General features: G+C 40.4%; 1 protein-coding gene across 3 annotated transcripts in view; it reads right to left on the bottom strand.

Moving 5' to 3' along the window:
• LOC149309669 (copine-4) overlaps nt 1–25,464 on the bottom strand; it is a 216,566-nt gene that overhangs the window by 134,839 nt on the left and 56,263 nt on the right. For all 3 annotated transcript variants that reach the window (XM_089532811.1, XM_089532813.1, XM_089532812.1), the window contains exon 2: nt 14,198–14,380. In XM_089532811.1, the coding sequence (XP_089388937.1) occupies nt 14,198–14,377 (180 nt within the window). In that variant the 5' untranslated portion in view covers nt 14,378–14,380. The remainder of the gene's footprint in view (nt 1–14,197; nt 14,381–25,464) is intronic.

The following is a 25,464-nucleotide window of genomic DNA, read 5'->3' as shown; positions in this document are numbered from 1 at the left end:
ACCACTTGGGCCAAATAAGAAAGACTGAGATCTAAAAAGTTTCTGAAAGATCTTCAAAAGAAGGATGCATGAAAACAAATGCAGTATACATAGTACAAAAAAGAAAAGAAAAGAAAAGTCTTTCTTTCTCCCACTGGAATACCAAACACTGTTTTTCATGAATATGTATAATTAGATGTTCTTTGTGAGTGAGAACTAGTAATTAATTCAGCGTTAAAAATCACAACCTATTACTTGAGCACCATAGCAACCAACATTGCCAAAAGAAAATGAAATTTCAAAGCCTATTTTTAAATTATTGCATTTACACATTTCCCAAAAATTCCAAAGCAGGATGGAATTATTTTTCGATAAAGACAATAGGAGTTTAAGGTGTCAGAACGTGAAGATGCACAACTCATGAAGGAACAACAATTTACTGTAAAAAGGCCTAATAGCTTGGTGGTGTCCAAGATATTGAGAGTGTTAAAATGGAAAAAATACAACAAAATGGTAGATTGCTGTATATATCACTTTCCAAAACAGAATGCAAAATGGTCTGGATAGCACTCTGTTAACAAAATTTGAGCAACATTTTTTTTAAAGTATGAAATGTGCAGATTAATTCAGGGTGTACAGCCATGTCTCCTGAGCCACATGAAGGCTTCAGCCACTTCCAGTGTGGCCTTCCTCTCCCTTTACTCAGCTGGATGGTGGTGAGTGGGCAAAGCTCTTTTACTATTTTTAGCAGTGCTATAGCTGAAAATTTCAACCATGCTTGTTAGATGGAGAGTAGGAGAGGTGAACGTCTCTACCAAACAGTTGGGGAAAATTACATGGGAAACTCTAGCTCACTGAAATAACTAGTATCAAGGCCACAGGCCATGCTGGCTGCGTGGTTCTAAGAACTGTTGTCCAAAGAAAGTAGCTTTCCCTTCCCATGGAAGGGAAGCTGCAAGAAAGACCACACTACGCCCAATTGGAAGGAAAGGCCACAACTTTATTGACAACAGCTGAAGTGTACAGTTGGCCTACAAAGCATGAGCTCTGGATCTGTCATCAACCAATCCGATATTGATTGATGAACCATTTTGCTTGGTCTTGACCAAGCTTTGGGATGACACGGGGTAACTGGTTAATCACCCATTCGCATATCTGATAACTAGCTGAACGTATGTGTGGATCTCTATGCCTTCTATGCCTTTGCAACTCATCATAAGGCCAATGTGTTAAAGAGGAAATTGATTTTAATTCCCTCCAGTTCTTCAGATGGTTTGGGTAAGGACATCGAACAGAATAGACATCTTCTGTCGAAACAAGAGGTTTCTGAGACAGAAAGCAGAATTAAGAAGCTCTAGTCTGTGTGCAATCACATGCCTTCATTTTGTAGCTGGCAAGCTAAAACATTTCTGTAGCCACTGTTATAATCAACTCAGCTAAATCCAGTTTTAAACAAGTCCTATTGGCCTGTTACAGACAGCCAAAATAAAGCTGCTTCGAGTCACAGTGGAGGTATGGTGTTTCAATGATGCATGCGTACTAAGAGTCCAGAAGTCGCACCAAAGCCACGCTCAAGACTGGATCATGGCTTTGGTGTGGCTTCTGGACTCTTAGGATGGTACATCATTGAAACACCATACCTCCACTGTGACTCAAAGCAGCTTTATTTTGGCTGTCTGTAACAGGCCATTGATTTCAGAGAATCATAGAATCACAGAAAGAGACCTCCAGGGCCATCATGTCCAACTCCCTACCATGTAGCAATACACAATCAAAACACCCCCAACAGATGGCCATCAACTTGTTTAAAAAACTCAAAAGGAAGAGATGCCACTGCACTCTGAGGGAGTGCCTTCAACTATTGAACAGTTCTTACTGTCAGGAAATTCTTCTTAATGCTGAGGTAGAATCTCTTTTCCAGTACTTTGAACTGACTGCTCTGGATTTTAGTCTGGTGCTGCAGAAAACAAATTTGCTCCATCTTCTGTATGACATCCTTTCAAATACTTAAACAGGGCTATTATATCACCTCTTACCCTTCTCTTCTCCAGGCTAAACATACGCAGCTCCCTAAGTTGCCCCTCTTAGGGCATGGTTTCCAGACCTTTCACCACTCTGGTCACCCTCCTCTGGACACACTCCAGCTTGTCAACATACTTTTTGAACTGTGGTACCCAGAACTGGACACAGTATTCCAGGTGAGGCCTGATCAAAGTGGAATAGAGTGGTACTATTGCTTCCCTTGACCTAGACACTATACCTGTATTGATTCAGCCTAGAATTGCATTGGCTGTTGCATCACACTGTTGATTCATATTCAGCTTGTGGTGTACTAGAACTCTAGATCCCCTTCACATGTATTGTTGTCAAGCCAACTTTCCCCATCCTATATCTGTGCAGTTCAATGGGTCTTCTCCAGTGCTGACAAATTCTGGGTGCTGGAACACATTGGAGCTTCCAGAAAGCATTTAGGGCTGTAACACCATTGGCACCAGCCACCATTTTTACTGCTGCTACTGGAATGGCCACTAAAATTCAGCATCAACTATAACCAATACTGCATTACACAGCGTAATACTGTTATTACACTTCATCTGGTACGACTGCCTTCTGTGAATGTTAGGATTTGCAGTTTAGGGAAGGGCATTTAGAATTCCCAGCTAGAGAGATCTTAGGCCTCGCTAAACTATAAACCCCAGAATGCCACAGGAGGCACCCATAGCAGTAAAAGTACAATAAAAATGCTACAACAGTGTAGTGTGGTATTGTCATACCCTGGCTTTCCATGGATTAGGATGAGATCTTTCCCCACTACTGAGTCCTGTAATATTGGAGAATAGACTGTCCATCTTCCTTTCTGAATCTCCACTAGTCATGACTCTGAGGGTGCTTCTATACATTACATCTAGGAGTGGAATGATTTAGCTTGGAGAGGACAATGTGATCAAGATGCCTGTGGAAAGTTTATGGTGGACATTGCTCAGTCTTCTAGTCTAGACGGAAAGATCACTAACACCACTACCCTATGTCCACCTCTCTGGGAGCAAGGGAACATTCTTGAGGAGATGTATTTATGAAAATAACTTGGAAAAGTTGATTTTGTGGCCCCAAACAAGAGCTTCCCAGTCTGCACACAGATTCTGGAAGCCATAAACCTCAAAGTGATTTTTTCCAGGGCCTGTAATAGGATTGTTATATAAAAAGGACTAAAAGGTCAACAAATCTAGCATCATCCTCCATTATTAGTATTCAAAATTGCTGCACCAATGCCATAGCAAGTAAGCTGAATCCTTGCAAGGGGGTAACAGACAGAATTTGTGGGCACTCTCCTCATCCTCTCCCCCTGAGATGGCACCGGTCATATCTTCTTCACTGAAATCATTTCTCCTCTTCATCCACCCACCAGTAAGGAGATGATCAGACTAGGTTGGGGACTAGGGGTGAAACTTGGAATGATCCAAGTTGCTCTCTCCAACCTCCTCTCTCTGCAGCCTGCAAATACTGCACCATTTTATTTAATATGACCTGTAGTCTGTTCCAGTTACTGTTTCACATTGTTTCTGGCTATTAGAATTTATTCTATTGGATGCCATCCTAAAATCCTTACATATCGAGTGGGTTCTAAATATTTTAATTAATAATTAATTAATTAACAACAATAAGGTGATACCTGTTCCTCAGCAAGGATACCTTTTTTAAAAAACCCTAAAATATTACACTTAAAATGCTGCTTTTAAAACACACCCATGCTCATATAGCTTGGTGTTGAGTGAAATGCACAAGACTGCATAACAAAACCCCTCAGAGGGATATTTTATAATCCTTTGAATTTTACTCAAAAGTTAGTCAGTGCCGAGAAAAGACACATCAGACCAAGCATTCCCAAAACAAGTTGTGCATATCTGCTGTGAAAAGCAGCACTAGTGTGTATATGTGAGTGTGTTTTAACTGTGTCAAGGGACCTGTGACCTAGAATAACCTAATATGTCTGTATCTCTGAAAAATTCATTTCTATCTATTCAAGTGGCTGATTAAGCTACTTGGAAAAAAACACAATGCATTAAATGGAGGAACAAGGAAAGGCTGTAAACTGATAAAGAGACAATTACTTTAATATTTGACATTCATTAAAAACCAAGCAGTTTAATTTTTTTTAAAAAAGATAATATTCCAATAAATATTCACAATTTTAAACAAAGACTAGGTGCAAATTCTTTAGAGACATGTAGCAACTCATTGTGGAAGGCTCATTCTCCAAGACAAGAGAAAAATTAACCCTGTCTATGCTTTCTTTGCTAGTAAAACCACAGTATAATTTAGGCAACGGTTTTATTTTAGCTATTTTCTATGCTCACGGTTCCCATCACTTTTTTCATGTCCTGCTTCTATGCCTTTAAGAACATACAAATTCAACCACCTGACTTTCCATTACTTTATTATGCTAGAAAAAAAGCTTTGGCTGCTAACTTTCATGCATCAAATTTGTATTATAAGCACTGGTTCAGCAGTATGGATGGTCAAGTCCATCCATTTTACTTTTCTCTGTGTTTCCCATTTTTCTAGTCTTAAGTTTTTTCTTTTTTATTCCTGCACCAGGAATAAAAAAGCGTGTGTCAAAATTTATCTGCATTTTGCCAACAGAGTCACCTTAACCCTCAGCTTGCCTAAAGTGCTGGTTTGCAAGTGTATTTTTAAAATACTTATTTATGCTTTTTTCATTAAGGTACATGGTTTTGTACGTATTTTCTATCAGGAAAACTGCATCACAAAATTCTGAAATGTGAAAATATTATCTATCAACTGTGTTCTTGATAAGTTGTTATTAAACTGAACTGCGCAAAATTCTCCCTGACCCTCCTCATGAACACAGCACCATAAATGACTATGATTCCTCTAAGAAATGATAAAACTAATACTTACAAGATCTTACAGTCTAATCTACTGTTAGCCAGAGGTATATTTTGTACAATTTCCATCTTGAATGTAGGGTGGGGAACTATTCTAGAAGAAGAGAGACTCTTTTTTTCATCACAAGTCAAAATCAAACTCCTCTTTCTAAACAAACGTCTGCCACATTTCTAAGAATTCCCCACTCTCAGCACAGTTTAGGCTGTATTTATACAAGTTAGACATAATTTTTAGAAAAGGCATTTTAGATACATGTAAGTGGGTTGTGTGTTTCCCTCAGGAGTTCTTAGCTACAAGTCATTCTGAAGGATTGTGCAAAAACAATCCTTCCCATTTAGTTTTGGGGCCCAATTTGTTTATTTGGATTCAGCCCTGATTCAGTGAAGCTGACTTGACCTGATTCAGAGATGAATCCAAATGGTAACTTGGAAATCTCAATTTTAATGTGGAATACTAATTTGCCTTCACAAACTAAAACTGTTGTTTTCATTTATGTCCATGAAATCTGACAATATGGGAATAATCATTACAAACTTCAGGTAATTAAGTTTGGAGTATTTGTGTGCATGTATTGTGTGTGCATGCATGCACATTTGAGTGCATCCATCCATGCACACTATAAAGTAAAGGTAAAGGTATTCCCCTTTGACAAGTCGTATCCGACTGTAGGGGGCGGTACTCATCTCCATTACTAAACCAAAGAGCCAGCACTGTCAAAGATGGCTGTGATCATGTGGCCAGCATGACTGCATAGAACACTGTTACCTTCCCACCAAAATGTCACCTATTTATCTACTTGCATTTGCATGCTTTTGAACCGATAGACTGGCAGAAGCTGGGACTAATGATGGGAACTCACACCATCATGCAGCATTTGGGCTTCAAACTGCCAACCTGCTGATCTTGCAATCAACAGTCAGTGTCTTAACCATTGAGCCACAATGCCCTTTATTGTGTGCACGTATGCACATTTGTATGCATCATCCATGCACACTATAGCTGCCTTTAAACGTTGCCTTAAAATGACTGTAATTTTTTTGTTTTTCATAAGTTCATGAAATGCAAAGACATGCTAGGCCAGATATAGATCAGTCCAACTGGATTCAGAATCTGATAGGATGCACTGGCGTCTTTTGCTTATGACTGTCTGAAGCGGCCTCATAGTACACCTTTCAGTCTATCTAACACAAAGAGGGGGTCTCACTGATGTTCCCTTCTAGCCCAGTAGTTACGAGACATTCTTATGGCTTGATCCTAGAAGCTGCCCTATAATGGGTTATATTATTTGCCCACTTGTCTCAGTATTTTTTGTTTCATTTTGCAGTATTCATCATGACAGTGTATAGCAATAGCAAATACATTTCTATACTGCGTATCAGTGCACTTAAACACCCTCTAAGCGTTTTACAATGTGTAAGCTAATTGCCCCCAACAAGCTGGGTACTAATTTTAGCAACCTTGGAAGGGTGCAAGCCTGAGCCCCTGGCTGGGATTGAATTTACAACCTTCTGGTTTGTGAATGAGTGGTTGCAGTACAGACATTTAACCACTGCGCCACCAGGGCTCTTGCAAAGAATTACTGTATGAAGGTAACCAAAGAAAAAAATATGAAAGATGTCTCTAAGCTTTCACTTAATGGTTTCTCTCATTTTTCTACTTTCTACATGCTAATTTGCCATTTACCACAGAAAAAACTGCAAACTTTGTTATCACTCATTCACTGGCCACAGCAAGATGAATCTGTCAATTACTCTGCCACTTGGGCAGAAGACCTCAGTATTCTTCTGTTACAATAGACCTGGGAGAGTCATCCCCTTGCCTTCACTACACCACTTATCCAGGTTCCCAGTCCTAGGGCTTTCAAACTTTCCGCTGCCTGATCTTTTGAAACAACAACAACAAGAACAACAACAGGTGTCAGGGATGCCTGCAAAACCTATGTGTCTGTCTGTCATCTCAGACAGAGAAACAACCAGAAACCCCATAGCATGGAAAAGTTACTTTTTGACTATAACTCCCAGAGTCTCCAATCAGTGACCAGGCTAGCTAGAGATTGTTGGGTGGGTGGGTAGTTCCAAAAGTAAAATTTCATCTCTCTGCATTCCCATTTGTTTCATATCTCATATTAGCTGTCTCCTCTAGCAGCTAATTGCCCCTGCTCCTCACTCCTAGGAAAGTTAGATGCTTAGAAAGAGAAAGATAAGGAGAGAAAGAAACCATGAAGGAGAAAGGCAACCAGCAGGTTCTCCTTCACCACATGTACAATTTCTGTCCAGTCTCTTATGCATGCTGAGAAATGGTCAGAATTCTCAACAGGCAGCTGTCTCATGTTTGGGTTGATCACATGGCAGTTGTAACACAAAGTCAAACTCTTTGACATTTAAATAAGAAAGCTTTCTGCATTTCCTATCCATCTGCATATGTGCTTAAATAGTGGCAAAGAAAGAGCAAAGATTTTGATCACCGAACATACATTGCAAGCTATGTTAAATTACATTCTAGTTCTCATAGGATGGGAAATGTCAGCCTGCTAAAGAACCTCAAGATCACAAAAAACCAAAGAAGACAATCTTGCCCTCCTCCTCCTCTGATCTAGCCCATGATCTCTTTTGTAATACCTTCTCAGAGTTTGGACAGTAAAATACAACAGCACCCAGTAGCCCTTTCTAAAGAACTACAGGCTGTGACCTCAGATAAATGACAAAAATTGTGCTGATATTTCTGGAGCACGTTACAGAAAAGCATTTGTTTTAAATAAGAAGTGCTTGTAGTAAAAGATAGTAATCTCATGAAGCAGTCTGTAATTCATTTGTCAATTATACAGAAAAAACGGTGACTTCTGGGTGAGGAAAATGGCATTTGCTATCTGTCCTCATGCTGATTAGCTTGCTGTTCTGCTGGCAGACTTTTGAGAACTATCAGAAGTCTTGAAAGATTGTAAAAAGCTTTTTGGTGCTTTGGTTTGTTTATAATAATGGTGACATCAAAGTTTCTATGTCTTAACAACAGTTAGGATAATAATGTGACCTAGAAGGAGGCACTGTTAATGAACTCTTCCGTCAATGAGCTCTGGGTTGCATGTTGCATGTGCACAGTGCATGTTTAGGAGGAATCCATTCGTGCCACACAAGGGTTCTGGGTATAACCAACATGGACCTCTAGGTTCCAAATGACCTTCCTGTTCTCTCTGTGCAGTAGCTAATGTTCCATACATCCAATGAGGTATTTAGAGCCACTTTGTCTGAACAACTGAGTTATTTCCAAAGACTACTAAGATAACTACCAAATATACTGAACTAAGTCAACTCAGGTTTTTTGGTTGATTTTTTTGACTCAAATTTCTAGACTTATTTATGAGTATATAAAGTAATTTTTTAAAATGCCATTGAAAAAAATTAACAAATTAAGGACAATGAATTAATTTTTAATAAGCAGTTTCCATATGCAGCATATACCAGCAATGGTACATTTTGAAGGACAAAGGGCTCGTCATGACAATCTTCAAACCCATATCCCCAAAGAGAGTCCAAAAATTCTCCCACAACGAGAATCCAAAAAAAACTGTTGATCCATAGAACAGTTTTATTAGTTTTCACTTCCACCACAAATAGGTCTTTGATCAGGTTTCTCAGTCTTAAATTGCCTGTTCAAAATTAAGACATTATAATTGTCTATTTAACTGCCCATTCCAGATGAAGATACTGTACTTTACAATAGAGATAGCTTGCGTGAATTGGGCAATAAATACACAGTGTTCTGAGTACCAAGGAAGCAGAATTTTAGAGTCCCATGCAGGATGTTTCCCATGATCCTTCCCCCCCTCCCAAGTAATCTGCAATTCTGATTAGACACTCAATGTAAAGTTCCCAGTGGAGAGATTGCATCAAAAGGTCTATTTTGAGAAGACATTTGATTGACATGACAACACCAGCTGTGAGCTAATGGCCAGAAAACCTATTTTCCCAACAAGGAACTTTTTTAAAAGTAGGGAAGCCTATCTTTTCATGTAGCAATCTCTCTCTCTCTCGCTTTCTCTTTTAAAAATCATTTTTCCTGGTCTATTCAAGAAGGCAATCTAGATTCATAAATGAGAATAAGCATTTGCTAAAGTAAATTATTTTCTGTAATTATTTACTATAACTTGCAGGATAAATATGGCAAGTTATGGTGAGCACAAATGTAAGCTAATGCATGGTTAGTGCTGCAAGGTGAATGTGAAGAAAGAGATCAAACTATGTACAAATGTCCATTCAATAGAGTAAGCTCTGCTTAATCTTGCTTTTAGTATAATAGACCAATACCGAATCTGTGTGTGCCATCAGGCTGAACTTAGTCCATCTGCAATTTGCAATGGTCTGATGAACACAAGACATTCACAGGTCTGCATCCTTCCCACTCCTTCACCTTCCCTGTCATGCTTAGGTTGTTGCAAAAAAGCAAGAGACCTGCACAACTTTTTATCAAGCATCTGGTAGGCAACAGGAGGTGGATTGGGGACTGTTTGGCACTCCACAAATTGTGTAGGCCTAGTGTAACAGGAGTGGAATATTTGGCAGCAATGCAGAGACATATCATAGTGGAGGCTGATCTGTGTGGTGAGCAAATGCACACAAAATAACTCACCCAATGAAAAACTGTCAGCATGACTTTGAAGTGGCCCCCAATACTTTTGTTTGATAGTTTGCATTTGGACCAGTGGTGAAAAGATAGCAAAAATTGCTTTTCCAAGGTGAGTCTTCATTAAAGCCACTCTATTAATATGCTGAATTTATAGCTCAGATGATTAACTTTAAAAAAAAATGTGGACTACAATCTCCAAAATCCCCTAGTCAGCATGGGGGATTTTGAGAGCTGTAGTCAGTGGTGAATGCCATAGTCAGTGTAGCAATGATTTCACTACAGTTTAGTTTGAATTTTAAAAGTGCTATCTTAGGAGTAAAACTCTTTCCCCCTAAGGTTTAGCACAATAGACAGCTCCCTTAAAGCAAATTCACTGCCCCACTGACATGGAAGCCACCTCAGCAATAGGATGCAATCCAAAAAGTAACCATTCAAAGTTTTGATTGGACAAGGTGTAATTAATAATAATAATAATAATAATAATAATAAAATTTATTCATATCCCGCCCCTCTACAAGATGCAATTGGGGTGGCTTACAAAGATTAAAAAACATACAGTCCTAATCCCTCAATCCCCCCCTTAAAATATAATTAAACAATATAAGAATTAAAACATATTTTAAAATAATATAATAAACAATAAATCATGACTGTGGTGAGGTCGTAGTTCAACAGTTAGACTTTCCTTCTAGTGGCCGGGGAACTATTCAGGAAAGGCTTATTAGACTTAAATAGACATTTGCCAAGAGTCCAGTTTAAGCATTATTAAGTTCATGTCAGGAGTTTGAAGGAGAACAGGGAGAAACAAGATAGCAGAGGCCAACTTCCCTCTTAGATTTTCAAATGGTTTGATGCAAAACACTGCTAACATTCAACCAGCTCTCTCTCCTTAACAACAAAAGTGGTGACAATGATCATAAAATGCACATGCTACCTACTCAGAAATATGTCTTCTTTAATTCAGTGGTACATACCTCTAGGTGAATGTAAGAGTACCTACACATATACCCCAGAAGACAAAGAAATGCATTGTAAAAAGGAGATTTTGTGCATATGCTAAATTATATGTATACATGCAAATGCAAACAATTACTATAATTTAAGTGGGTTGCAATTCATCTCGCCATAGCAAGGAGGATGACGACCAGCCATAAGGCATTATACAACTTTTTATCTTTTTCTCCTTAATGAGCAAAAAAGTTGGATGAAAGGGTAGGGAAACACAGGAGAGTTATTAGCAGAACCCTGTGAAATTCTGAAAAAGTGCCATGACACTTGCAGAATAAAAATCTTTTCCAGAAGCACCTCTCTCTCCCTCTCTCATTCTCTCTCTAGTTTTTCCTATGATTACATTAAAAGTCCAGACCTCCAGGACCAATTTCCACCTTTGAGGGCCACCCTAGGCCTCACGCATCCTGCAAAGACCATAAAGTATAACTGACCAGAGGTCCACTTTTGAATTCATTAAAAAAAACATATCTGGGTGGAAAACAAGGCATATAAGGTATCAGTGCCTTGTTTCAATGAGAATTGCTGAAGGAGTTTCTGTTCTCCTTTACACACACCCACACGGTCTCAAAAATCAGACTGGGCCACATGAAGAAGAGTTCTATGTACCTCTTACACTACGAAAAAACGAAAATAAATTGATCCAAGAGTAAACAAAGCCTGAACTCTCATTAGAAGCCAAAATGACTAAACTGAGGTTGTTGTACTTCGCACATATTATGAAACATGACTCACTGGCAAAAACAATAATGGTTTGATGCAATCTAAAAAGAAAGCCATGGCCCTACATTTGTAAGACCTGAGCAGGGCTGTTAATAATATGGTTTCTGGGAAGATTTTCATTCATAGGATTGCTATAAATCAAAGACAACTTGATGACAAATAACAACCAACAATACAACATGTAGGATGCATGTTGCCAAGCTAAGTACATTACTGGTGACAGCAGTATAATAAAATCCTTTAGTGTTTCTGGACAATCAAGAGAGGAACCAAAACAGCTTTATGAAACAATAAGGTAGCCTGCATTAACCACTATCTAGCAGCCCATCACAGCAGGGATACAGAATCATCTTCTCTCCCATTCCCCAATGAACTGTCATGTCTTGGATGATCTCACATCCAAAGCATGTGCAAGCTTAAAACACCAAGTAGGCATTCTAAGTTCTGAAATGTTTTGCAAGACAGTTTGACTAATATGAGAAGACATGACACAGCCATCTGCCAGGGTCATTTGCCTTCTGTTCTGAAAGAAGTCAGCCAGTGAACATGCCCCTAGAACAAGATGCATCCATTCAACTTGCATAGACATTTTTGCTTCCCAATGATTTTTCTCTAGAGAGAAAAAATAAAATGAAGTTCTGCTACAGGGAGGCAGGAGGAAAAGAGCAAGGAGAAAGCCTGCCCCCATCCTTCACTTTTTGTGGCAGTGTGTAAATTGGAAAGTGGATTATATTCTGCCAGGAATGTCCCATGCAAGTTACCTACCTAGGATTACTTTGCTGCTCCCTGTTAGGTCATACCTTTTGTATTTTTTTAAAATCACTTTTTATAGGGAATTAGTAACCATCCTGATATTTCAAGATGTTCATGTCATACCTCCAAGTTGTTGAATGTACTTCTTTTGGATATGTAATTGTTTAAAATTGGAACAGTAGGCACTGATGACTGTCTGTAAGACATATTGTTGATGTCAGAACCACTCTTTCCTGATAAAGGCAAATTTTTACGGGGAAATTTGTTTCCATAATTAATGTGTTTTGAAGCAAGTGACCTTATGTAACAGCAGAAAAAGCTTTAATTATGGTTGGTGATTAATCAGTTTTGTTGGTTTTATTTTTAATCCTGTTATCCTTAAATTATTTTCATCCTAAAGGTCATTTTACACTTTTGTGCTCTCACAGATGGCAATACTGAGCCCTTCTTTCCTGGGAAAAAAAGGATAATCTGAACATAAAATACGCAGAGTAACAATTCATCACCTAGTATGATGCAGAGTGGGGTGGTGGTGGAATTTCTCTCCACCTCTGTCATCCAATCTGTGATCACAGATTTAGAGTACTCAATACAGATCTCCAGATAATTTTAAAATATTTCTCTTCTGCCTATTAAATTCAATGGAGTCATGGACCTGAATAGGATCAGATTATCTCCATGTTAACATCACCTGGGTGATATGAAAAAAGACCTCTGAATTATAGAAAACCACTTTACCTTTGAAGTTGCGCTCATAGACTAAGGACACTAAGGTGCTAACTGGTAAATTGTATTAAATGGCTGCCTTCCAGGAAACTCACCAAGCTAGGAAAGAGAAGACACCCACCTAGATTCAGACCTGCTTGGTGAAGAGAATGTATGAAAATGGAACTCCTGTCCCACTTGTTCCACCTTGTGCTGGAAGATCTTTTGCATTCTTTCTCCCTCTCTTTAGATAGAGATTTCCTGCATGCAAACTCTCCTCTCCCTCCCTCCCTCTCATTCAAACTAAACATGTGATTTGGGTCACTTCCCCTTTGGAACTAACAGACCATCTCCCAAACATTTTCTCCTGAGCTATTTGGTTTTCCATCTTTCACTTCTCTCAACTTTCTTTGGAAAGATGGTGAGATAATGATTTCTTTTACCTGAACTATTTGCTAGCTAGATTAGGATATACAGTGTGCTCGTGTTATACGTGCATGTGGCTTATGCAGCTTCCAGCATATGCTAAAAGCCTGCACCAGAAGAAGCATCAACACACCAGGAAGAGGTAATGAGGCGCATTACGGCACATCTGTACTGCCCCTTCCAAGAACCTGCTCGGAGCAGTTTCTTTTAGGGAGCAAGTCAGTGTTGCAGCATGAGGCTGCTGCAGCACCAACCCGGAGCATCTGTACTACCGCCTTAACTCCCAGAATGCCACAGCCAGCATGGCCAAGTTATATGAATTGTACTCTTCCATGCTTTAGGTGTTGGACGAAGAACTGGCATGATCCCAGCCTTGGGCTTGGGGGAGAACTTGGCCATAACACTGGCTGACCAGCTAGACCAGACTCCTGGATCCCCATCCACCCTAAGGATTCATGTGCCTACTCTAATGTTACACCTGCTCGGTGGCAGAAGTAGAGAAGTATCCATCTCAAAACCAGTCATTTGACCCTCTGAGACTCTCCATTCTTTCAGCAAGGAGCAGTGCTTGTTTGGAGTGGAACAAAGACAGGGTTTTGTAAGGCCTAATTCACCCCCAGCTCTTGTCAGATCAAGTTGTTCACAGAGATCTCCTCTTTGCATCATGGGTACCAAATAAGATCAGAGCACAGCTACCTGTGCTATACATTACTATATGAGAATTCAGTGCTGGCAATGCAAGACATCTTACTTATGAGTACACTGAATCAATACTGGCATGCAGAAGACTACCTACTGCTGCATTCATATACTTCTCGATTGGACATCTTGTTTTTTCTTTCTGCAGTTCAAATCACATAGTAGTTGTCCCAGCAAATTTCTTAAGACATTGTCCATTCAACCTCTCAACACCCACTGCCATACTTTCCCAATATTCCCGCTGACAAAGTCTTCTGTGTGTCTATATGCCAATGCTTTTACACTCCCAGATCTGTTGATACTACTGCAGTATGACATCAAATCGTAAGAGAGAAGAGGCAGAACACATCCAAGATATATTTAAGTGGTATCCTACCTCAAACCACTGCCCATGAGACTGCATTTTCAGGATAACACAAGGATCTGGCTTGGAGAGGGCATCCCTGTCCGATATGCCTTTGCATGCAACTCTCAGTTCCACCTTAGTCAGGCATGGGCTGCTGAAGATTCCCAGGGTATTTGCCGCTGATTCATAGATGTTGCTCATTTTCTTCATAATCTGTTGGAGAGAATGTTTAGCTGTAAAATCATTTTGAAGCAACAATCTTTTAATTTTGTTTTGTATTCACATTTATGTAATAAGTTTCTGCAATTAGTGAACTAGGCAGTGACACATCATAGGAAACAAACCCAGTTAACAAAGGCTGAATTCCTAAGATACAAGTCATGTTTATGTGGTGAAAAAGAAGTCAGGTATATAATAGGAAACAGGAATTATTTTATAGTGATAACAATATAACAAATCATACTGACAAGTACATTTCATACCTCATATCCATCATATGTACAATCAGCTTTATCATTTATTTAGCAATATTTTACTGCTTTTCATTTTGACAAAATGGCTCACAGTAAAAGCAAACTGAATACAATCAATTACTCAAAAATACTAAAATAATAAAACAATTCACTATAAATACAATTCATTAAAATGCAGCAGTTACAGACCACATAGTAATATGGTAAACAATCAGGAACATGCCTGGAGAACCGAGTAAGTCTTTAGAAACCTGTGGGAAATCATTTCATATGATGGGTGCAACAACAGGAAAGTGCCTCTTTCGCATTGCCAGTGAGTTTCCCCAGGCCAGAGTATGGTAAGCAGACTTCACCTCAAACAGTAAAGATAGCAGGGATCTATATGGGATACAGTCACATATAAACTGATCCTGAGCAATGCAAGGCCTTAAAAGACAAAAGTAAAACCTTGAACTTGGCTCATTAGCCGACTGGCAACCAATGAAGGTCTTTCAACACAGGAGTTTTACATATACAGTCAGAGGCTCCATTAAGCAACCTACTCACTACATTACATTCATCCCTACTGAAGTTTCCAAGCCATTTAAAACTCCACATTCAACATGCTCCACACAGAGCATATTACTATAGACCAGTAATACTGTCCTAATATTACTAATGCATAGATTCAATTCAGGAATGGCTTTAACTGAAGGGTCAACTGTAACTGGTAGCAGATGCTTTCTGCCACTGAAGACACATGGAACTCTAGTGATACAGATTAAGAGTTATCCCCACACTATTCAGGACAGGTAGATAATCCAACTTCCAGGTCTGGGAAGCACTACCAAGATTCACTTCTCCTTGATTTAACTTCAGTCAGTTAGACCTCATTATGGTGAGCACTGCATCCAGGCATCACTCTAAGTTGTGTATAGCCCCAGTGGATTCAGATATAATAGAGGAACAGAGCTATCATCTGTATGACACCCCAGCCAAATCCCCTCATGACTCTTCCCAATCTTTCCTATAGATGTTGAAACATCAGGGACAGGAGTGCTAAAAGGGCAGAAACTCAGTCCTCCCAGTCAGTATACAACTGACCCTTCAGACAAAAGCAGAACTACCTCAGCACAGTGTCTTGTTCCATCCTCACTGAGCCAGTCCAGACAACACCGCAGTTGATGATACAGTTTTAAAATATTTTAAAGCTGGCATATAACAAGGGCAGTCAAAGTGTCAGTGTTTTAAAGTTCCATGGTACATGGAACAACCTTGAAAAGTTGGTAAGCCACAGGACATGGAGACCTTTGTGCCCATGCTAGATACTGATTGGTTTTCACTAAATTGTTATATCAGCTTCTTGACTGAAAGCCAAAAATAGAGTCTGAGTGCATAAGTGAAATTATAATGTGGTAGCTTCCCCCCCCCCCCCCCCCCGATTTCTGATCCATTCAGATGAAAATTTTTCTGACTTTTCCCCCAATGGCATTTCAAAGGTGCTTGCTGTATGGAGCAGAAAAATAAGGAACTGTGTTGCAGAGAAGGAAGAGGGATTGGCTTCCATAAACCATGAATATGGGTTTATTTCCCCAACCGGGTGCAGAACTTTGATTTTCCTTACAGTAACATTTCTTACAATGCAAAGATGCCATGCTTCTGCAAAAGGAAGACAGAATTAAATATGAGATTAAATGTCACAGCAAGCTTTATGTTCAGATTAGAAACGGTCCACTGCCAGGTGATGAGAAGTCCAGTTTATTGCTGTTACATGTTTACCACCTAAGATAAACTAACAGGAAGTTTTTGCTCAGGAAGTGGCAAATGATTCTTCCTTCATTCCCTAGGCAAGAGTCCAGAATTGTATGGCCACCCAGACACCATTAGACTGCAACTCCCAGCAAAATTAGCCATGATAGCTAATGATGAGGAATGCTGGGAGCTGCAGTCCAACAACAACTGTAGGGGCACACAATTATCATCCTGCCATGGATGGAGATCGAAGAATATTGGTGGAGGAAAATGGTGACAATGGGCCTGTACAGATAGGCCAAAATAAAGCTGCTTCAGGTCACTTTGGAGGTATGCTGTTTCAATGATACACACATCTTAAGAGGCCAGAAGCTGCATCAAAGCCTAAGGACTGGAGCACAGCTTTGGTGCAGCTTCTGGCCTCTTAGGACACATGTATCATTGAAACAGCATACCTCCAAAGTGACCCGAAGCAGCTTTATTTTGGCCTGTCTGTACGGCCACAATAATAAGCCTCTGGTATCCTTCTGTCCTTTCTCTACACCCTGCTCCACTCTGATCACATCACTTCTACACTCTTTGGCAGTCAGTCAGCTCACTTCACCCCTCTTAGCCAGCTAGGTCTTCTCCTTCCATGCTTTCACACTAGTCTCACTGTGTCTTTTTTCTCCTGAATGCAGTCCGCTTTTCTTCAGTTCCTGTTGTCTTTGCCGCATTCTGCCTGCCCCCACGGCAGCACCATTTGCACAGTTTAATTTACACAACTTTTGCTTGCTACTTAAAATGAGTTTCTGTGGATTATTTGCCAGTTCTGCACTTTTTAAAAGATGTCAATTGTTTGGTGCTTACTTTATTCCTCTAGAAATGCCCCCACAACCCTTGTAAATGTGTGATTCTCAAGGTGAGGTGTGAATTTTCTTGCAAAAAAAGGAGTAAGAGGTGACATCAATATTTTCCCTTTTAAGTCTTATAAGGCTCTTGAATTACTGAAATTGCAGATATGACAGAAACATATCTGAATAAAACTTGGGCTGGGATGCTCTTAGAAACTGGCAGAACACAATGTTTCACCAGTATAATTGCATGAAGGCCCAGGAGAGCAACAGCTGATAGCTGGATGACAGGCACAGAGGGAACCTTTTAACCCCATACCATGATGTGGCCATCTGAGTTAGTGGGAAGAGTTGCCCCCATCTGTCATTTAGCACCTCAACAAAGAGGCTGCTGTGGTTTAGCACCCCAACAAGGAGGCTGTTGTGGTTAACTGCCCTTGCGTTGACCTTGATTTATGGCAACCCTGTGAATGCCAAGACCTCCTGTCCTCCACTGCTCTGCTCAGGTCCTACAGGCTCATGACCATGACCTCTCTGATTGAATCCATCGTTTTTCACAGTTGCCCACCCTATTATAAACTTTTAGGAACTTTCCAGGGTGCTGAAACTATTTGGGGGATATGATTCAGCACTGAGGATAATTCCCTTAAAATCTAGAATAAAAACTAGAACAATTTACTGCGCCCTTGACATAGAGGATGTCAAACACTACTGCTTTGGGACTGGGGCTGTTTCACCCACTGAGTGCTGGAGGAGATAGCCCAGATGCAGCATTTTCCTTGGACAGTTCAACACTCCCATTAAACCCTTGTTGCTTAATGTTTTAAACCCAGGTTGTTAGGCTTAATTAGTTGATAAGGTTGGAGCCCTTGTGCCTTGACTCTTAGTTCCCTGGTGAGTTGGCCAACTCTGATACAACTTAAATGAATAATTATTTCCAAGAAGTTACTCTTATACCTTGTTTTCAATCTCTCCTTTGCCTGCTTCAACTTCATTAGTAATAGATTAATGCTTTATTCATTCATTCACCTATGAGAAGCCAGAATTCCTGAGAGGAAGATGCAGAAAGATGACTAGCTTATGTTGACTGAGCCACCGTCCTCTCCAGGTCATACCATAATGCATTTTTCATTCACTGCCACTATGATTCCATTTCTCTTTCTTTTTCAGCAAGGAACATGCATATCATGCCACTAAGGGACTTCCTCTGAAAGTCATTTCTTTTAACCAGTGAGAGAACTCATGGCAGGAGATACAATGTCAGCCAGCTATAAAAGAAAAGAAAAGATTCTATAATCTAAAGTGGAATCTTCGAGGGACTATAAACTCAATCATCCCCAGATAGCATGAACTGTGTTATATTTGGGGATGTTGGGGATTATAGTCCAATTGGCTAAAATGCATATGCTTCTGTAGCTTTCAACTGGGGAACAACTTTGCCTGAGTTTCCTTTCTCTCTCCCTTCTCTTTCAATCATAGTAAGAACAGTAGTGAGGAATATAAGGAACTTAATAGCTTGGCTGGGAGAAAATGTGGATGCTGTTAAATTGGCTGGTTGCCTTAATGTAACCATGCAAGCTGGTTCTTAATGAAAAGTGATTAGAAGGAAATTCTTTCCAGCTTGAAGAATATGCTGCAACACTAGTGGCTTTGCAAACAGAGATGATTTTATAAGTTACACTAAACATTACTTGAGCACATTGTGTGTGTGTGTGTGTAAAAGAGAGCAATTGAGACTCATACAAGAGAACACATCAAATTATACAGAAAACCACAAGGAGGGGTGAATCCCTTAAAAAAAAAACAAATTTAAAAGTTCCCATGAGTGTGAGCCCATCCACTCACATCAGACCTCTGTCTGTCACTTGGTAGGCTTCTCCTCTTCAAAAGGGTCTACTCTGTCTCCAGATTTCTTTCAAGTTTTGTCAAATAGATTTTTGAAAATATAAAAAGCGATGAGGTTTTGCTGGTGTTTGCAATGTAATAAATGGGAATGGTATCTGCCATTTCAGAAAGTGAGGTGAGGCCAGTTCATTTCTAAGATGAAATATGATGTCAGGCTGAGCTTCCAGGCTGAGCTGATCCACCGTCTGATCCAATGGGATGAGTTCTGAGAATAGTGTCTGTATCATACTCCCAGGGAAGTGGAATTTTGTTCTAATGCAGAAATTGACCACTCCATACCAATAACTGAAAATTTTATACTTTTTTTGTAGTTACTGCATATGTCAATAACAGGTCAATAATAATAGGTCAAGTAAAACCTTTCAAATTATGTGCTCTCTTTTTGTTTTGACAGTTTACTTATGTCCTTATTTCAATTAATCTCGATGCAATGCCCAAGTGTTCATTATTTTTATCACTTTTTTATGACTTACTTATGTGTACTTTTTGTCTAATGTATTATCTAAGTACAAACTTTTTTTTAAGGCAATGCATTTTCCAAAGACAAATATTCATGTGCCTTTAAACAACGCAATTCTTAGGAGGGTTTATTAGGGATGGATACATTCAACACTTTTGCTTTTTTTCTACATTCTTTTTAAAATTTAATTTCAGGTTTTCTCCAGTCTGTTTATGAAGAGATTTTAAAAATCTGCTCTCTTCAAGAATGAACTGAAATAAATTTTCAACTTTCAGTGCTGCTAAATTCAGTAGATAGTTATTTTCGGTAAGGTGATGCTCAATCATGTCTGCCTTATAGCTTTCAGGAGGTTGTCAGAAGAAAAAGGTGGCAAACCTAATTCAGCAGACATAGTTGAATACACAAGGATTCAAACTTAAATCCTTAATTGATGAGCTCTCAAGTTTTTCTCCCTGGATGGGTGACTCTGTCACTTTTGCATTCTCCTAAATTCATTTTTTAAAAATCAATTTCTGCCACATTTATGAAAAAATAGGAATTTTCAGAAAGTTCTTATTAAAATTCTAAGTGAACCAAATTTTCACCCATCTCTATTTGGGAATGGGAAAAAGTACTCTAAAGTCTGGGGTCTACTTGAAAATATAGCTGTGTGTTTTAGGTTAATGCTTCAGCACTATTAGTTATTTAATAAATTTCTGGATTAATCTTACATTCAGTGGCCAAAATTTTATACACTTTTAGTGCAACATAAATATACCTTTGTGTAGTTAGCTGGACCCTATAATTCCACAATCAACTGCTCAAAGACCACCAAAGCTTTGGACTCCCCCTTGTGCAAGGACTGAATGGTTCTGCAGCTACTAAGTCAAAAGGGAAAGAGAGGGCTGCATGTATAATAAATAAATAAAAAATAAAATAATTTTTTTATTTATATACCGCTTTTCTAAAAATCAAAGCGGTTAACAGCATGTGCATATACAATATAAAACCATCAAAATACAAAGCATCAAAATACCAACTACAGCAATAAAATCACATCTCATGCCAGCTCAACAGTGCTGACGAGTGGGGGAGCACATCGGGAGTCGGGAGTCAGGGGTATGCCTGCTCAAAGAGGTGTGTTTTCAACCCCTTCTTAAATTGGTTCAGTGAGGTGGCCGAGCGGAGCTCATCGGGAAGCGAGTTCCAGAGGTTGGGGGCCGAGGTAGAGAAGGCCCTCCTGGTGGTAGTAACTAATCTGACCTCCGGAACTCTTAACAATTGCTTCCCGGTTGATCTGAGTGTGCGGGGCGGATTGTACAGAGAGATTGTATGCATGTAAGATATTGAGACTGTATCTGCACTGTAGAAATTACCAAGGCCCTATACAGACAGGTCAAAGTAAAGCTGCTTCGGGTCAGTTTGGAGGTATCCTGTTTAAATGATGCATGTGTACTCGGAGTCTGGAAGCTGCACCAAAGCTGTGCTCCAGTCCTTAGGACTGGATCATGGCTTTGGTGCGGCTTTCGGACTCTTAGGATGCATGCATCATTTAAACAGCATACCTCCAAACTGACGCGAAGCAGCTTTATTTTGACCTGTCTGTATAAGGCCCAAGTTTGATACCACTTTAACTGCCATGGCTCAATGCATCTGAGAACAGTAGTTTGTTGTGGCACCAGAACTCTCTGGCAGAGAAGGCTAAATGTCTCACAAACTATAGTTCCCAGAATTCCATAGCACTGAGCCATGACAGCTAAAATGGTGTCAAACTAGATTATTTCTGCAATGCAGATAGAGTGTTAGACATCTCTGAGAAGGCACAACCAATTTGACAGCTATCTTCATGTTTGTATAAGTCAGTTAGGACTAGACATTCATGTCAAGGGAAAACCTTTACATTTACATTTTTATAATGCACAAATAGAATATCAGTTAATGACTATTCATGACCATATGTAGATAAAAACACAAAAGTTCTCTCAATCCTCTTTTCTTTTTCTCTCACTCACATACAAATATAACAAATGAACAAAACAAATTGGAAAAAATACAATGAAATCAAACCAGGAATTAACCATAAAATCAAAGGAAAGCATTAACTATCAAAACCTAACAGAAGCAATGCTGTCTGCACCACATGTCTGAAGGATAATAAAGAGGGGTTTCCAAAACTGAGGTGCCATTACATTAGAAGCCTTCTTTTGAGAATAAACCTGTTATACATTTTGAGAAGAGCATGAGACTGAAATAATGAATACAAATTTTGGGAATGTTCATAAAGCATATTCAGATGCTCTAACAATGATGGCGCCATAACTGCATAACTTTCAACTGTGCTATGTATTCACTTTGTGTACAATTTGAGATTTCTGCTTTATAGTGTACTGGGTTATGGATAAACATATGCAGCAATGACTTTAGATCATCAGTCAAAAAGAAAGGCCACTAAATTTTCATGCATACTAATGACTGAAATCCACTGAAGCAAATGTTCATTTCAATGTTCCTTCTCAATGTAATTATAGCACAACAATGGTTTGCAAGCAACTACATTCTGATGAACCCCCAATAGTTTTCCAGTATTAATTTTTATGACTTTTCTGTCAACTCATTTTACAGATGGCAAATCACAGAGGTTAAGCAGTTTATTCAAGGACCATATAAGAAGAGCTTAAGTTCACATTTCCCCCATATATTTAGAGATTACTTGAGGACATACTAGCTATGAGCTCCAAAGACTTTAAAACATACATATTCAGTTTGAGAGTTACTACAGTAATGAAGTGAAGCTTGAACTAATGGCTTGTGGGACTTCAAGACAAATGTATTGGCTGCTTAGCCATTCAAGTTTTTAAAAAAAGCAACCCTAACCTCAGAGAAAATCCTCAGACAGCAGACGCTTTCCCACTGGCTGCATTTCTGATCACCCAACAAAACAATATAAGAGAGCATTTACTTTACTTGGTTGCAAGACCACATGTGGACTGATTCAAACAAACTGCCACACTGAGTTGAATAGTATTACTACTGGCAGTGTGGTAAGGCAGTTTTGTTATTATTGGGGGGGTTGTGTTTCCAATTTTTAAAAATAGTTTTATTCATTTTGATGTCATAGCAAACCTTTATGGTAAGTCTAAGCAACAAGAAATACAATCCACATTTATCACAATCTAGTGAGAGAAGGCATTGAGTGTGGTAAAGATAAAGGTTTCTCATGACATGAATATAAAGTTGTAACTGACTGTAGGGAGTGGTGCTCATCTTTGTTACTAATCCAAAGAGCCAGTGTTGTCCAAAGATGACACGGGTGGTCATATGGTCAGCATGACTGCACCGACTGCTGTTAGCTTTCCACCAAAGTGGTACGTACTTATCTACTTGCATTTGCATGCTTTCAAACTGCTAGGTTGGCAGAAAATGGGACTAGCAATGGGAGCTCACCCACTCATTGGCACTTGGGCCTCAAGCTGCCAACCTTCCAACCTTACGATAATCAGAATTATCATCTTAACCACTAAGCCACCGAGTCCCATGAGTGTGGAAGTGGATGTTATTTTGGCAAATACTGGCGGGTTACAAACCGCCAAAAAATACGTATGGAATACGTATTAGGGTTAGGTAGGGGCGGTGCTTCCGCACCCACCTAACCCTAGTACGTATTCCATACGTACAACATGGCGGTGCCCCTTCCACATGGGGGCCGCCATGTTTACGTATCGGATGCTGTGCGTCCGCATGTGTCGCGGCGTCTATGACGTCGCGAGTCCGCCCCTGGCGCCTCGTGACGTCATAGAGGCGCTGCTTAAAGAAGCTCCATTTTGGAGCTTCTTTTTCGGTCCGTGCAGGAGCCGCGCGGTGTGGCTGCTGCGGCTCCCGCACGGAGCAAACAGTGGCGGCGGCAGACTGCCTCAAAGCGGCGGTTTATAACCCGCCACTGAAAGCAATTACATTGATCAATTCAGCACCTTGGCTAGCTCCAATGACGATCTACTCCACCAACAGTTTACCTCTCACATGTTTGCAAAATGAAAGGAATATGGCAAGTAGAGGGTGACAGATATGTTTAATCCTTCCTGTCTTCCCACAGTTACCCCTCTCCAGGTAGGCCTTCCCATTCCCCATTTAGGATCTGAGAATGACAAACAACAAACATATCTGGGGAACATAATAATAATAATAATAATTATTATTATTATTATTATTTGTATACCGCCCTCTGGCAAACCAATCCGGGCGGTTAACAACAGTAAAATATAAAATATGACAATTAAAAACCCTTTATCCCTCCCCCCCTTAAGACAGTATTAAATAGTATAACATATTAAAAACACAATATCTAGCATAAAAACAGCAATTAAAACTAAAAACCCTGATATCCCTCTGTTGATCCTCAACCATCACTAAGATGGGGCCACAGGAGGAATGAGTGAATCAGGGAACCTGGGAACCTGGGCCGGAATGGTTAATCTGGAAAAGCCTGCCGGAAGAGATCCGTCTTGACCGCTTTTTTAAAGCTGTCTAATGATGTTATCTGACGAATCTCATCTGGCAGGTCGTTCCAGAGTTTGGGGGCGACAGCAGAGAACGCCCTCTGGGAGGTCGCTGCAAGCCTAGATTTTAGAGGCTGCAGTAAGTTCCTCCCAGAGGACCGGAGAGCGCGGGGAGGATTGTACGGGAGGAGGCGGTCCCTAAGATAGCTTGGACCCAAGCCATTTAGGGCTTTAAAGGTGATAACCAACACCTTGTACTGGGCCCGGAAGCTGATAGGCAGCCAGTGGAGGGACCTCAAAACCGGAGTAATGTGGTCCTTCCTAGATGTACCTGACACAAGCCTGGCTGCCATGTTTTGAACCAGCTGTAATTTCCGAGTCAAGCACAGGGGTAGCCCCATGTAGAGTGCATTACAGAAGTCAAGGCGTGAGGTTACCAGCGCGTGCACAACCGTCTCGAGGTCCCTTACTTCCAGAAAAGGGCGCAGCTGGCGTATCAGCCAAAGCTGATAACAGGCACTCCTGACTGTCGCATTTACCTGATTTGTCATCAGGAGCGACGAGTCAAGGAGCACCCCCAGACTGCGAACACAGTCGCTGGAGGAGAGTGTGACCCCATCCAGGACTGGAGGTTGCAACCCAATTCTTGGTTTCGGGGCCGCTACCATGAGCACCTCCGTCTTGTCTGGATTCAGTTTCAATCTGTTTTTCCTCATCCAGCCCATTACCGCCTGAAGACATTCACTGAGAGAAGAGATGCCATCGGAATTCGAGGCCGACGAACGAGATACGGAGAAATAGATTTGGGTGTCATCAGCGTACTGATAACACCCAGCACCATAACTCCGTATTATCTCACCCAGCGGCTTCATATAGATGTTAAATAACATCGGGGACAAAATAGCCCCCTGAGGAACCCCACAAGTGAGGTACCTCTTACTGGAGCTACAGTCCCCGAGTAGCACCCTCTGAGACCTGCCCGAGAGGAAGGACCGGAACCACTGCAAAGCAGTGCCCCCGATACCTAACCCCTTCAGGCGGTCCAAGAGGATGCCGTGATCTATAGTATCAAAAGCCGCTGAGAGGTCTAAGAGCACCAACAGGGTCACACTCCCCCTGTCAATGCTCAAACGCAGATCGTCGGTCAAGGCAACCATGGCAGTCTCAACCCCAATGCCTGTCCTAAAGCCAGTTTGAAATGGGTCTAGATAATCGGCTTCATCCAAGACAGCTTGGAGCTGAAGGGCAACCGCCCTCTCGATCACCTTGCTCAAAAATGGCAGCAATGACACCGGCCTATAATTCTTCATATCCAGGGGGTCCAGGGAAGGTTTTTTTCAGGAGCGGCCTAACCACCGCTTCCTTTAAACAAGATGGAACATGTCCTTCCCTGAAGGATGCACCGATGATATCCGTGAAACAT

Source organism: Sceloporus occidentalis, unplaced genomic scaffold (assembly GCF_023333645.1).
Source record: "Sceloporus occidentalis isolate IW3139 unplaced genomic scaffold, rSceOcc1.0.p SCAF_7, whole genome shotgun sequence".
In the NCBI taxonomy this organism is placed as follows: domain Eukaryota; kingdom Metazoa; phylum Chordata; class Lepidosauria; order Squamata; family Phrynosomatidae; genus Sceloporus; species Sceloporus occidentalis.
This window is presented reverse-complemented; position numbering and strand designations above follow the sequence as displayed.